The following is a 15246-nucleotide window of genomic DNA, read 5'->3' as shown; positions in this document are numbered from 1 at the left end:
TAACACTGATATTTTTCTTCAAAATAAGCATAATAATTTAAATAGGCGTATTGGAAGTCAATATTTTGATTCGGAAAAGTTGGTTTTCATGCTGTAACATCTTTTGCGCAATCGACCTCTTTTAATGCGCGCACACTGCCATCTACCGTTGACAACACTTAACTAATACACGAGCAAAGTTTATGCAAGTATTGTATTACAATACAAAACCGCTAATAGTAAAATCCGTTTTCACTGCAGGAATAGTAGGAGTCCATGCCTTTAAGTACAAATACTGCCTTTCTTATAGGCTACATATTCTAAGGGGGAACAGAACTGTCACACTTCTTACTCGGGTTAGTATTTCTCAGTGTAGTTTTCTTTTTGAAAGTACATTTCTGTAAATATCAAATCACTGTTTTGGCCAATCATACAACCTACGAAAAGATGACTATAAAGCCACTAAAGGCATTCACTATGTTATATGATAGCCCCTCTGCTGTGCAAGCCATTAGTGAATGCATTCATGTAGATTAATAGCAGGGATTTAGATCTGATTCTTTCTTCATGCTGTCCATTTTTCTACTAATTTACACCTTGTCAGCTTCCAAAAATAAAGACTATCATATGCATAATCAGTCAAGCATATGCTTCTTTTCACTTGTCACTTACTGGAATCAAAGTAGGAGCATTACAATCCATTACTTTTTCATTACAGATAACATATGCTCAATTTAAGATGAAAATGTCCAGCTGAAAATATGGTCCCACGGAGATTTAATCTTGGATCACAATGTTGAGGTAAAGAATATTTCCAATGGTTCTACCTGAACACCTAATTTATATAACTTTATATGACTGTACTGGGCCTAAAATACCGTAGCTCATCCATGTCAGCATGCAGCTGATTGTGTGTTGATTTGCTGTCTGGATTAACAAACACTTTGCTATAATATGGGTAATATGTTCAACTCTGGAGTTTTTACTATAAGCTCAATTCTTGTGCTTCCTCTCCTGACCTCATCCATGTTTGTCATATTAATAAATAATGCTCAGAAAACTAAACACATTCTAATAGCCAAAGAATTGTTTATTAAGCTCACAGTATGAGCTTGGACTGAAAGGTTATCTTGGTGACAAAATTGTATTTTTGCTCCTCAAAACAATTGACTAGTATGTTGACTACAGCATATTTCCACGTCAGCATTTCACTGACTTTTGATCAGTTGCCCTGCATTAGACACCAATTACAGATCTTTTGTCATTGCTGTCAAATACCTGTAAAGATTTTGTATATGTATTTATATAAGAATGAATGGACATATATAAAAAGTGTAATCATAAAATTTCAAAACATAACTGATTAATGTCCTAATGATTAGCCTATATATTTTTTCGAAGTAGCCTATTATTCTTTTACGAAATATTCTTTTATATCTCAATTTTTTTATTTTATCTATAAATCAGCTCATACCATTTTCCACCATTCAAGGGATGCACATGTGCGCGCACACGGTTGGGTTTCAGTGTTTTATGGGGTCATTCCATACATAGATGTAATGATTTATGATATATATTATTATTCTTGCTGGATAATATACGTGTGTGTGTGTGTGTGTGTGTGCCACACAAATGTAGCTTACAGGTGTGCCACAAATGTGGGTGTTACCCATAAAAAAATAATAATAATATATTATTAACCAAATAGCACCTAATTGTTGTATTTTGGCGGAAACTGGTTACCGTGGTCATTTTTGTACTGATAACATGCGAGTACAACTTTTAAAATTACCTTTGGAAATTTGCAAATAAGAATCATTTGCACTGTGTTACCTGTTTTATACGATCGTTATGAAAACTAAGACTTTCTCTGCGTTTCTTGCAAGTGTGTATTTGCAGACATACTCTGCACATTAACTTCCTCAATCAAATAAAAGATCAGCTGATGGCCACGTGACTATCACATGATCAGTACATTAGGACAGGTTATTCCGGAGATCAGAGTACATGAACGCGAAAATGATGAGGTGAGTATTTTGTTGTTTACATTGCGTTATCTTATGCTAATAATAATTTATAGATCACATTTGCAGAAACTATTTGTGAATGGCACAGCCAGCGGTTCACCTCATGGCTCATGAGGTCAGATGGTCAGGACAAACCGTTCACATAAACGTGTTCCCTCGTGCACTGCTGTCTAGCATCTTCATTATTCAAGTTGACTATTAGAATTAAAATGGCAAAAGTCAGTAACCTCCTGCTCTTGTGCGTTGTCTATAAAATAATTCATTTTGCTTTAAAGTGGGTTCTTAAAGTGACAGTGTTTATTTTTACAGGATTGCTGTTTTTGTCCTGAGCTTTATTTGGCTCGTCAATGGGGAGCTGCTTGAGGCTGACCAAGACACTTCGTAAGCCCATGCATGCCTCTGTCTAGCAATAATTCTAAATTATGAACTATATTGGTAACTTCTGATGTAATTTCCATATTTATTTACTCTAGAAGCAATGTTATTCTCAATGTTTTAGCGTGCCTGAGGACTGGATTCTAGTTGAAAGGGTTGAACCTTTGGAGGAAGTGGAACTTACATTTGCATTAAAACAGCAGAATGTAAACCAGATGGAAGAGTTACTGAAACTAGTGTCGGACCCTGACTCACACCAATATGGTATTGAGCCTCTCATTTGTTATAATCCAAATAATCAAATAAAGAAATGAAGTTCTCATTTTCTCATAATTTGTTTAGGGAAGTATCTGAGTTTGGAAGAAGTGGCTGCTCTTGTGCAGCCTTCTCAGCTGACCGAGAAAGTAGTGCAGAATTGGCTCCAGGGTCACGGGGTCAAAAACTGCCACACAGTTGTAACACGGGACTTCCTTCAATGCGTCATGACTGTGCAGTAAGGACAAATGTTGAGTGAATTTTATAGTATCAATAAACCACAAAAAATAGATCAGTTTCTCATCTTCTATCTGTCCTTCTTAGGGTGGCTGAAGCATTACTCCCTGGCGCTAAATTTCATCGCTACAGGAGAGGTTCACACACTCTGTTGAGGTCGACATCTCTATACTCCGTTCATGAAGATGTGTATCAGCATCTAGATTTTGGTGAGTAGCTGACACTATTAGTTCATCTCCAGCTTCAAACCTATAAACCTACTGTAAAAACTTCTAATGCCTCTAAATTATCAACATGATTAAAACTCTCTCATTCATTACATAGCAGTATTTGTTTTACCTTGCACAATTAAAACAGATTTTTGATTCTAAAACTAAGCATTTAAATATCATCCTACTAATACATATTATTGGAAGATCTGGCACCTGATATTTATATGCAAGTAGTATGCTTTACTGTTAGAACGTTCTCAGTGATTTACATTACAGGCTATCAGAATTTTAGCATCTTTTGCTCGGTTTTGAGTATAATTGAGGCTTTTTTCCGTCTTTCAGTATGAGATCCATATTCTTATTCCATATTATCCATATTTCATAAAAGCCTAATGTATCAAATATGCTACTTTTCGCAGCTTGTTTATTTATTCTTTATTCTTTATTATTTATTTATTATTTATTTCTTCTAAAGATTTAATAAACTGTTAAATTTTTTTCTGATCTTACAAGGTTAAGGACTTCAGTATTTTCATTCAACATTACACTATTTTGCTTTTCATTTAGCTTTTTGTAATTACTTGCATAAAGGAGGATAAAATAAATACAATTCTAATGGAAAATCTATGAAGTAATCACTATCACATGAAGTCTTTTTATATCTCTTTAGTGGGTGGTGTTCACCGTTTTCCACCAAAAGGAAAGGATATCAGTAAAGGCTGGGAAGGAGCAAGACAGTCAGCATTAGGCTTTCACTTGGGTGTCACCCCCTCAGTCATTAGGAGTCGCTACAACCTTACAGCAAAAGATGTGGGCACTGCCACTAACAACAGTCAGGCAGTGGCACAGGTATATCTCTCATATGTACTGTGGAGGTTTCACTGATTAAATCCATTAATTTAATCATGTGAGCAGAATTCTGAAGTGTTATTCATGATTGTGTTAAATATCTTCACTAACTAGTTCTTGGAGCAGTATTACCACCCCGCTGACCTGGCTGAGTTTATGAGTCTGTTTGCTGGAGCATTCACACACATGTCAGCTGTAGAGCGGGTCGTGGGCACACAGGGCAGTGGGAAAGCCGGCATTGAGGCCAGTCTGGATGTGGAGTACATCATGAGCAGTGGAGCAAACATTTCTACATGGGTCTTCACAAATCCAGGTATGTGGTCCATGGAAGCATTATAATAGTACCACTGAGATGCTATTATAGTTTTTATTAGTATTTTGAGTTTTAGTAGTTGTGTTGTCATTTCTTTTATTATTTTTTGTCTGTATAGTTATTAATTTTTATTTAGGTTTTAGTGGATTAAGTTGAACTTATTTTATTTCAGCTAGTTGTCAACACATCCTTTCTCTCAAACTATAATAACTCTGATTCATGGATATAATTTGCCTTGGTTAAGTTTTCTGTTGCATCCTAGATGAGTTTGTTTCTTCATCTGATTTGGGGAAACTTAGCAATACAACAATTATTTACAAATGGATCCTCTACAGTAAATGGGTGCCATCGGAGTTCAAATGGCTGATTAAAAACATCACAGTAATCCACACAACACCAGTCCACTTCTTTTGAAGTTTTTGTAAGAAACAAATTCATCATTAAAGCCATTTACCTTTAAATTGTTGCTTCTGGCCAAAATACGAGTCCATAATCCATAGTAACACTTACTCTAGTGAAGCTTCTCCAAATCTCAAACTCATCTACATCTTGGATGGCCTAAGGGCGAGTCAATTTCAGCAAATTTTTATTTATGGGTGAACGATTGCATTTAAGGATCGTGTCTGCTGTTTTTTGCATATTCAGTATTGATCTTCTCAAATGACCTGATTTTAGTTTGGTCTTTATCCAAATAGTTTATTTTACTTCATGCATTGTAAAGATCTCAAACTTTACCTTGGTCTCGGTCATAGGTCGTCATGAGACTCAGGAGCCATTCCTTCAGTGGATGTTGCTGCTCAGCAACATGTCTGCAGTGCCTTGGGTCCACACTATCAGTTATGGAGATGATGAGGATAGCCTTTCTGATGCCTATATGAACCGCATCAACACTGAGTTCATGAAAGCTGGCCTCAGAGGGATTTCCATGCTTTTTGCTTCCGGTAAGATAATGAAAATCATGTTGCATGAACAAAAGCTTTTTATTTTATTTTGAAATATAATTAACTGCTGGTTGCATATACTAGTCCTTTATTTTTTTTCTTCTTTTGGTCTAAGATCTCAATGAAAGCCACATTCATACAATATCTCTGTGTTTGTTTTTTAATGCAGGTGACAGTGGAGCAGGCTGTAGACACTTGACCAAGGAAAGAAATACTTTTAGGCCGAGTTTTCCTGCTTCCAGGTAGATGTTGCTCTCTAAATCATTTGTATGCTGGTACCTTTTATACTGAAAAATAGTTGATATGTGAAATTAATCTCTTCCCCATCTAGTTCCTATGTGACCACGGTGGGTGGGACTTCTTTCAAGAACCCCTTCAAACTCACCTATGAGGTCACAGACTACATCAGTGGAGGTGGCTTCAGTAATGTGTTTGCAATGCCAGATTATCAGGTAAAGCTCGATGAGTTTGTATCCTTTCTTTGCTGCTTAATGATAACTGTGCAGAACGTCCTTGGAGTCTACTTTAAGTAGCTGAAATCAGCACTATTTCCTGTTTTAAACAGATCTTTGTCACAGACCTCGTGATTTTTTTTTTTTTTTCTCTTGACCTCATGTTGCATGTTGAAGTCAGCAATTCAAATACAGTTGCCATCTTGGAAATAAAATCTACTTGCATTTTTAATATCATTTGGCTAACAGAGTTGAGAAATTTATCCTTTTTTTTTTTTTTTTTTTTTTTTTTTTAATATAAAGAAGTTAAGTGCTTTTTTCACATCAAAAGGGAAAGTGTTTGCCATGCGAGATTTTGTAAATGTAGGTAATCTGGGTATTGCATACAGATATTTAGCATACTGTACTTTTGTAAGCAAGGCCTTAAAATTCAACCATATTATGAAAGCAGCTGAAGTCAGTTTTTCAGTGATAGTGTCTATCTATTTGCTTATTTCTGACAAACAAGGCTATTGTATTTTGTTCTCTGTAGGTTGGTGCTGTTCAAGCATATCTGAAAAGTGTTCAGCCTCTACCTCCTCAGACATACTTCAACATCACTGGAAGAGCCTATCCAGACCTAGCTGCGCTCTCTGACAACTACTGGGTTGTTACCAACCGTGTACCCGTACCATGGGTTTCTGGAACTTCGGTTAGTAAATAATACAAAGACAATGGGTTTTTGTTTGCTAGTGCACTTGTTACCATATATTACTTTACATTCATTGTGATAAGCTTTTTTCAAGGTTCTTCAGTTTCCACAAAAATAAGCAGCAGAAATGTTTTCAACATTATTAATAAGAAATAATTTCTGATGAAATGTAATGTTTTTAAATTGTAGTATTTCACTATATTACTGTTTTTACTGTATTTTTGATCTAGTAAACGCAAATCTTAGTGAGCATAAGAGACTCATTTCAAAAACGTTACAAAAAAAACTTACTGACCCCTAACATCTGTAAGGTAGAAAATGCTAAAACGATGTAAATTTACCATTTTAGTAACAATTTAAAATACAGATTAGGTTACATTACCCATTAAAGTCTGATATTTTGTCATCCGAATGTTTTTCCAAGGCATCAACTCCAGTAGTGGGTGGAATTCTGTCCCTCATAAATGACCAGCGCTTTCTGAAGGGTCTTCCCTCATTAGGATTCATCAACACTCGCCTTTACAAACTGCAAGGCAAAGGTCTTTATGATGTAAGTGTTTAAAAACATTTTTAACATTAGTCTCTCTTTTAGCTTTTTCCCTGTGTTCAGAACTATTGTCTATATATCAACGTAATGATGTTTTAAATTATAATGCTGTCCTAAAAGAATTCCATGTATGAAATGATCATAATAGGCAGTATATTGAAATACTCGCTGTATTGTCCCGTGGCAACTACATGCAGCGCACTCACATTTCAGAACGTAGCGATGTGTGAAATTGAGCTTGTGTAACTAGAAGCTTAAGTGTGACAGTTAAAACCTTCAATTTACCTGTTCATGTAACCATAGACGCCTAGCAAATTGATTTTTAACAGCGTTTTCTCCTCCTACCCTTAGGTAACAGAGGGATGTCACCTGAGTTGTCTGGATGATACAGTTGAAGGGAAGGGTTTCTGTGCCTCCCCTTCATGGGATCCAGTAACGGGATGGGGAACGCCAAATTATCCTGCTCTTCTAAAAGCTCTTATGGATTGAGCTGCTGGATGGACCCTTTGTTTTTTAGAAATGTATTGGTTTTTCATGTTTGTTGAAGCATCTAAATGACAATGCATTGTGTGATCATATCAACATATCATTGCTGTCAATCATCTAAGAATCATTTTCAAAAAAATATTGTTCTTTCAGTGTAAACTGAACCTTTGACTAGTTGATTTTTCCCTCCCTCAGTTCTTCTCCCTGTCCAACTGGTCATACCACTTCAGTTCTTTCAGATGAGGTTGATCTGTCCCAGAGTAAAGGATCAGATCTTTCCAGGTGTAGACCACAACCGTATGTTTAACAGGCTTCTATGAATAGTGCAATATTCCCTAATAATACATTTCAGTTCCTTTTAAAACAAATCCTTTATTCATAAATATTTGGTTGTTCTGTGGTTTAAATGTAGCAATTAATAAAACCAGCCTAATTATTGAACATACTTGAGAGCCGCTTAAAGCAATGGCCTGTTTTTGACCTTTTTAATGGGTTGATTTCAAAGACTTTGTGAAGAGATCCTCAGGGAATTAAATATTGAATGGATTTGTTGTTCTGGAACTACTAGGTCGTTGGTAAGATTGAGAATGTTTTTCTACTAGACGTATGGTGCACAATGTTGTTTGAGCAACTGGTCCAACTTGTTTTTTAAGATGCATTGCCTTTAGGATATTAGGACTGATGTGTTTCATTTCTTTGCTTGAAAAATACAAATTAAAGTTTTTATTTTGAAATAAATGCCTTTGTGTGCTTAAAGTTTTGGATTTAATTATTTTTTTAATGTAATCCAGAAACATACAAAAGAATATACGTTTTTGAGAAGGAAGTGTAATTTGGTGTTGGCAGAACATATTTATGCATTTACAGCAGCAAATAAGCATGTGGTATTGGTGCATTGATCAATTCAGTTTAAATGGGCTCACAAAACATACATGAGAAGTTTAAATAATTAAAAACGTAGTTGGGTGTTTTACTTTATATAAATGTCAGATATAGGATGTACATGAGACAAAATCAACTCAGATTAATATAGTTCAATAGTATTTTAGGGTTATGCAAGGATAACTAGTTTCTAAAAACACTGCAAGTCTTGATATATGAGAACACATGAGGTTGTGTCAGCAGACACAAGCTCTAATAGGACCTTTTCAAAAAAACAGTACATATTTTTAAACCGCAAGAATTGAGTAATTTACAACTCCAAACCAAATGTTGTGCATATGCTAAGTTAGGATGCTATTAACAAAATTATTAGCTGTAAGAAATGCGTTGTCAGTGGAGATATTTTAAAATAGCATATGAAATTGCAATGTTGTTGAAATACTTTAAGCGATTTTATGTCGTTGTTACAACACTAAATTAAATGTAGGATTAAACTAGAGATTTTTAGGCTCACTGCTGTTTGCCACCATTGTCTTCTACAGAAAATATGACTTTAACCAGACCATATCGCAAGGTTTAAGGTTTCACAAATTCTTGCTTTTATAATCAATGGCTAGAGGACATTCTGCAGGATGAACTTCAGGCTCTTGGGAACGGCACAGGGGAGTTTAGCTTTATTCCATATCATTAAATAAATTAGAGAATTTGAAGGAAAAGTGTCTTTTCACATACTGAGCAGACTGTTACGGTGTTACAAAAGAAGGCATGTGTATGTAGCAGTATCACCTGAAGCTGGATAAAACTGTTTTAATTGGTTAAACACAATCTAATCAACATCTCTATCTACATGATTTCAAAACATTTGTACAGGACAGGTATACAAAATGAGATACCTGTGCAGGATACCTCACAAAGAAAAGCTGTATTTACATTGAAAATAGCTGAACGGTATCTCATTCTCCTTGAAGAAAAGCATTCACAGGTTTTAAGTCTCAGGGACGACGCACACACACACACACACACACACATTATGACAGCTCTACGCTCTAAAAAGTGTACAATATGCACACTTTGAAGACATCTAAAAAGCAGTCTTTGTCTTTGCAAACTGGTAGAAACAGACACACACCGATGGGCAATTTGCTTCTTTGGGCTCAGGATAATGAGCATCTTGTATGTGAATGAGGGTCCACAAAAACAATCACATCTTCAAAAGAAGAAACTCTCATAACTCGGGAAGTTATTTAACTCGGGTCTATACCGTGAGAAGGTTGACGGGATAGTTTGGTGTCAGGTCCTCATTCACATTTCAATTCCCATCAAAATGTGCACTGAGATTCTCTTAGAAAAGAATGGTTCTAGAAATGACATACAAAGTGGGTTTTGGAGCAGGAAGCTGTGGTCAGAGAGTTTTTAAGGGATCTTTCTTCATCGAGCGATCTCACTGATTGTTTTTAGCTTTTGCGTGTGTCAAAATGTGAGACTTCAGGTTGGTGGACTGAGCGAATTTCTTGTTGCAGCCATCAAACGGGCAAACGTAAGGTCTGTCTCCAGTGTGAATCCGCACGTGTGTACGCAAGTTAAAGTCCAATGAAAAGCGCTTTCCACATCCCTCAAATGTACACTGGGGAGGAAAAGATTACAAAGTGCATTCATTATTTATATTTAACTTATTACAGTTTTATGAAATTCGGAACAGCATCATTAAACTTTTTAAAACATTAATACAAAAGGGAAAAAAAATACCTGGAAAGGTTTTTCACCAGTATGAACCAACTGATGCCGTTTTAGCTTGGAGCTTTCCACAAACGCCTTCCCACATTCAGCGCAGACATGAACCCGTGGCCCATGGGTGTGCAAGTGCTTTCTCATAGCGGAGTTGTCCCGAAACATTTTTGTGCAACCCTATGATAGCATAACTAATATGTTAAATATATATGATAACAAATTAAATAAAAAATGTAGGTGACTGGATTCATTTGTTAAAATCTTTAAGTTGATGAACAATATCCTAAATCAGCATTTCTACAATTATCATGAACGATAAAAAAAAAAATCTCACTTTGTGAGGGCATGCTATCGTTCTTGGAGAGTCGTCCTCTTTTATTTTCCTGGGCTTCATTCTGTATTGTGAAAACATTCAGGATAAGACATTTGTATGCATGCTTAATTTGAACAGTTAAATAATGAAGAAAATACATGAAGCAAATCAAATGCATTGCTTTTGAATACAGTATAACGCTAAATGGCTTTAATTTGTAAACCATCTATATACACGTATGTCCATAAGTTTGAAAAGTTTCAAATCTTTTTTTTTTTTTCAAATATACTGCACAATAAATTAACAGATTCTTTTATTTTCTGGGCCCAGTGGAGTTTAAAATGTGCATTAAATCTCAAGCTTACAGCACACCATAAAACTACGCCAAAAAAAAAAATCAATAAATGCTGTAATAAAGTTTCAAGCTTTTGGCTGAATACCCACCTGGCAAACTCCGCCAGCTGTTTGGGGTCTGACAGGTCAATACCAGGTATGCCACCAGGGGGCAGTTTCTTGCCTGTCATATACTCGGAGTAGTCAGGAGGAGAGTTTTCTCCAATAATCTGCTCCTCAACCTCAGTCTCATGATCAACATCTTTCTTATCATCTGTACAAAACACAAGATTAAACGTTTAACAAATGACTTAAGCAAATCACACACCCTGTATTCACAAAGAGCTAAACATTATAAGGACAAATAAAGCAAACAAAACGTAAATGAACTGACGACCGATGAAGCAACGCCCTAGTCATAGGTGATTCATCCTAAGAATAAAACCATTATATCCATCGTCTCAAAGAAGCAATGCATAAGCAATTAATATACACATACTATACTAGTCTGGCGCGATTGAGGGGCAAAATTAAATTCCAGTAAAGTATTCGGCATTAAAAAAAAAAAGTCTCTGAAGCGCATGCGCAGTCTGTAGTGGCTCATGGAGCACATTCTCGTCAACATATAAACAAGGCTTCAACCTGCACTCCATGTTCATGTACTTTATTTAATATTCAAGTAATGGCACACATTTTTGGTCGTTACAGGCCATACTCACTTAAAATGAAAGCGGAGAATTTAAGAAATATATTACTAATATACAGCACCCATAAAAACATCAATAAATAATATTGCAATATATCTTACAACATCCAGCAGAGCTAAGATGCGGCGTAGTTTAAACATTTGTATGTTTCAGCATTTAAAATATTCAGCCCTTTAGTAATATTGGCTTACAACGTCTTAAACAATACAATTTTTATCAAATAATTCCAACTGAACGCCATCTTTCTGAATTTACACAAGATTTCAAGATCGCAAAAGCTACCAATAGATATTTGTGTATTTTTCCAAAGACCGCTGTCCACTATAAACATTTGAATATGTATTAATATAAAAATGCGCAATATGTTAAGCATTAATAGTATCCCAGCGTAAAATGCGTTAGTCTGATAACTGTAAAAATTGTAATCGCGTCTAAGTAAACTGAGAACCATCGCCCCACTTAAGCCACTGGGATCTGAATCCCCCAGTTAGAAGATTTAAATACGCGGTAACATTTGTTTATTGAGGGACTGAGACAGACAGTTTGCAGGCAAGCAGCAGATCGTGTGACTAGGTCCCTCCCCTTCTTCAAACGGAGCTGCGCCATTGCGGCCTGCAGCAGCGCGGCGGACTCACAGCGCCTCTCTCCGCTCCCGCCGCCATCTTTCCCCGCTCACACAACCGCCATGTTTCGGGGCCGCCGCCATAATGGTCTGGAGGAATATGGCGGCGCCCATCCACACTTAAAACATGGCTTCCCATCAAAACAAAAACATTTAGACCGGGGCCACCCTCATATGTGGCTTTTCGGGTCCGAAAACCGTTTCTGACACTGAGCTATCCGGCAGCTTTATAACGCGCTCGAGAGGAAGAGGGCCCACGCGAGGCCTGCGCGAGAACAAAGCACTTGATGGGATGTCAAAACTTACCCGATGCCCACATAGTGACGGAAAACTCCCCCTCCAGTGTTTTGATCTGCACTTGCTTCTGCTCCCATTTGCGTCCGCTCGCCTCGGCGGAGTTTAGGAAGCTCTTTTTGACCACTCTTTTCCCGCTGCCTCCCCCTTTCTTCATCCTTCCCGACGGGTTCTTGCCAGACACGGTCACTAAAGTCTGCTCGATATATTCCTCCTCTGCCACAGGAACAGGGACGGGGATGAGGATCTGGTCCTCGAAGCTGTCGTCTGCGTGGAGGTCCGAATCGTCGCAGCCCACGACCTCCTCGCGAGTTTGGACCAGAATCACCTCCTGATGGTTAACGTGGTCGTCTGTGACCAGCGGCTGCAGCGCGATCATCGGCTGGTGCTCGTCGTCGTCTCCGCCGACCACGGTCGTCTCGATGGTCTCAACTTCGATTTCGTGCAGCTCGACGATCTCCGCCGGCATCTCCGAGCCGTCTGCTTCGATGTACAGTGTCTCACCCGACGCCATTCTTGGCTTTCTTGCTCTCCGAACTGATTTCACGCAAGTCAACGGCTCGTTCTTCCCTCTTACTCCGCTAACAAACAGGCAAAACTCCGTCCCACATTGACTGACTCCGCTCACAGACTCTGCCTGAGAATCAGACGAGCGAAATCTCGCGAGATCTTGGTCTTCGTGTTTGACCTCATTCTCACCAGTAAACTTTTGTAAATTATCCGCCAGCGACTTTTTACATCTTCATTGACACATTGACAGTGGTAATGAGTAATAACAAAGAAACTTTTTCATTAATTGAATTGTTTATTTGCAAATGTTTTGAATTGACACAAAGATGATTTTTAGAGGAAACTATAGATTTACAACTTGGAAGTGATATACTGTATAAGTTCCACATAGGCCTGTTCCATCTACTTCATCATTGTATTTTCTGTTATAACAATGCTGTGATGATTTGCATATCTAGTGCAATGTAAACGCAAAACATTCTGTTAAACGTAATATTATTAGGTACCTATTAATAAATAAAGGAATACATTAATACATCAAATGGTGAAATGGTACTATTTTACTATTTTAATGTTTGTTTATACTCTGGCATTTATGGCATAATGATTTTATGTCTATATTTGCTCAAATTACATAACAGGAGCAACCGCCCCAAGTAACCACCTGGTGTACCATAACAACTACATAGCAACACCCTAGCAACCACCTGAGTATCATAGCAACACCTTAGCAACCACGGTACCATACCAACCACCCAGGTACACTAGCCATGCCCTAGCAACCACCCCAAGTACCTTAGCAACTGCATAGCAACACCTTGGCAACCACCCAGGTTACACTAGCAACCTCATAGCAACACCCTAGCAACCACCCAGAGTACCCTAACAACCCATTAAGCTTCCAGTCTATCTATCTATCTATCTATCTATCTATCTATCTATCTATCTATCTATCTATCTATCTATCTATCTATCTATCTATCTATCTCTCTCTCTCTCTCTCTCTCTCTCTCTATCTATCTCTCTCTCTATCTATCTCTCTCTCTATCTATCTCTCTCTCTCTCTATCTCTCTCTCTCTCTATCTATCTCTCTCTCTCTCTCTCTCTCTCTCTCTCTCTATCTATCTCTCTCTCTCTCTCTCTCTCTCTCTCTCTCTCTCTCTCTCTCTCTCTATCTATCTCTCTATCTATCTCTCTCTCTCTCTCTCTCTCTCTATCTATCTCTCTCTCTATCTATCTAAAACAGTAAATATAAAAGTTCACTTCCGGAATTAACAAAGGTGCATCGATGAGTTTGAAGTACGGTGTTTGACAAAACAGAGCAAATGGAAAGAGAAAGCGGCCTATGGCTATTATTAGATAGGCCTACAGACACAAAGACAAACGTTGTGCGGAAAGATACACAATCTTCCAGCCTAGGATCAAGTAATTATGAACATTAACAATAATTTGGGACAAATATAATGTAGATTTTATGGTAAACTGTAAGTGGCACTCTGTGGTCCAGCAGGATTTGTAACATGCGCTGCAGACAGTCTTTAACTTTAAATGAATGTTGTTCAACTGAATGTACAAATCAAACCGGTAGCTAATATCCACATAATAAAAAACAACACTGAAATAAGAGCGTGCGGGTTATCTGTCAATCAAATGTCCATGAAAGTTAGGCTACTACAAAAAATTAGGCTACTACAGCAACAGCAGAGTTTTCTTTCAGAATCACTCTGGGTCCAATTCGATTAATATTAAAATAAAGTAATGCTTGATAAAGACACCCAGCGCTCTGATGCTAATGTTGTTGGTTCACAAAATCAAAATTGTGTAATTGTCTGTTAAACATATTAATAAAAAATTTAAAAAAAACTCTGTATATGAATTATGAATATGTTGGCTACCATGAGCTATAAAAAAGACTTTAGGTGACATGAAACTGTTGTCACAGGTCTATTAAAAATGCAAAAATGATTGGGTTGTAGTGTGGGGGGAGTTTATGTCCCCACCAATGTCAAAAGCAAACCTACGCCCTTGGTCAAACTTTTAAAACTTTTAAAAAACTTTTTCAAACATTCTGGTCAGACTTTCTCAAGCCAACTTAAAGTTAGTCTTGAACTTTTTTATCTAGTTATACTCTGGCATTTATAGCATAATGATTTTATGTCTATATTTGCTTAAATTATTTAACTAGTTATAAAATGTTATGTTTCCTTTTTTGCTTTTTTTATTTATCTCATATGCAATTTCTTACATTAAATCACACGTGGCATCTAAATCTGTCTGATATTTAACTCTCTTTAGGGTGTTATAATGTGTAAAAACGCCCTCTCGCGGTAAGCAAACCTGTCTAGACCAGAATTACTGGAATGTGAGAAAGAAAACTGCCTAAGTACTGTAAATCGCATAATAATAATAATAATAATAATAATAATAATAATAAAATATTAATAATAATAATAATAATAATTTAATTCAGTCATTACTGTGTATTGGCGCAT

General features: G+C 37.0%; 2 protein-coding genes across 4 annotated transcripts; one reads left to right on the top strand and one right to left on the bottom strand.

The window, feature by feature from the left end:
- Nucleotides 1-1889: 1889 nt before the first annotated feature.
- On the top strand, nt 1890-8122 carry LOC306850560 (tripeptidyl-peptidase 1). Of its 3 annotated transcripts, none has more exons than XM_079386245.1 (14): nt 1935-2006; nt 2060-2224; nt 2316-2387; nt 2506-2645; nt 2724-2874; nt 2961-3082; nt 3756-3934; nt 4049-4247; nt 5000-5188; nt 5358-5430; nt 5520-5640; nt 6173-6331; nt 6756-6881; nt 7230-8117. In XM_079386245.1, the coding sequence occupies exons 4-14, from the start codon at nt 2597-2599 to the stop codon at nt 7365-7367; spliced, it is 1506 nt and encodes a 501-aa protein (XP_079242371.1). In that variant the 5' UTR covers nt 1935-2006; nt 2060-2224; nt 2316-2387; nt 2506-2596; the 3' UTR covers nt 7368-8117. The 3 variants fall into 3 exon arrangements, with proteins under 3 accessions (XP_079242370.1, XP_079242371.1, XP_079242372.1); XM_079386246.1 differs by having other exon boundaries at nt 1953-2006; nt 2073-2224; XM_079386244.1 differs by lacking the exon at nt 2060-2224 and having other exon boundaries at nt 1890-2006; nt 7230-8122.
- On the bottom strand, nt 8114-13283 carry LOC306850561 (transcriptional repressor protein YY1-like). Its single transcript, XM_079386247.1, has 5 exons — nt 12256-13283; nt 10732-10894; nt 10309-10369; nt 9993-10151; nt 8114-9870 (listed from the first exon to the last, which is right to left on the bottom strand). Exons 1-5 carry the CDS (start codon nt 12755-12757, stop codon nt 9688-9690), a joined length of 1068 nt encoding a protein of 355 aa, XP_079242373.1. The 5' UTR covers nt 12758-13283; the 3' UTR covers nt 8114-9687.
- Between the last annotated feature and the right edge of the window lie 1963 nt (nt 13284-15246).

This window comes from Barbus barbus, assembly GCF_936440315.1.
Source record: "Barbus barbus genome assembly, chromosome: 30".
Taxonomy (NCBI): Eukaryota; Metazoa; Chordata; class Actinopteri; order Cypriniformes; family Cyprinidae; genus Barbus; species Barbus barbus.
Note: the sequence above shows the minus strand (reverse complement) of the source record. Positions and strands in the feature narration are given on the sequence as shown.

Bases quoted from the DNA above. Each gene is read 5' to 3' on its own strand.
- LOC306850560 (XM_079386244.1), top strand. From the start codon at position 1,987: ATGAACGCGAAAATGATGAG. The intron at 2,007-2,315 runs GTGAGTATTTTG...TTATTTTTACAG, and splicing joins ATGAACGCGAAAATGATGAG to GATTGCTGTTTTTGTCCTGA. The intron at 6,882-7,229 runs GTAAGTGTTTAA...TCCTACCCTTAG, and splicing joins AAGGCAAAGGTCTTTATGAT to GTAACAGAGGGATGTCACCT.
- LOC306850561 (XM_079386247.1), bottom strand. From the start codon at position 12,757: ATGGCGTCGGGTGAGACACTGTACATCGAAGCAGACGGCTCGGAGATG. The intron at 10,895-12,255 runs GTAAGTTTTGAC...TGTTTTGTACAG, and splicing joins CGTCACTATGTGGGCATCGG to ATGATAAGAAAGATGTTGAT. The intron at 9,871-9,992 runs GTATTTTTTTTC...TTTCCTCCCCAG, and splicing joins CTGGTGAAAAACCTTTCCAG to TGTACATTTGAGGGATGTGG.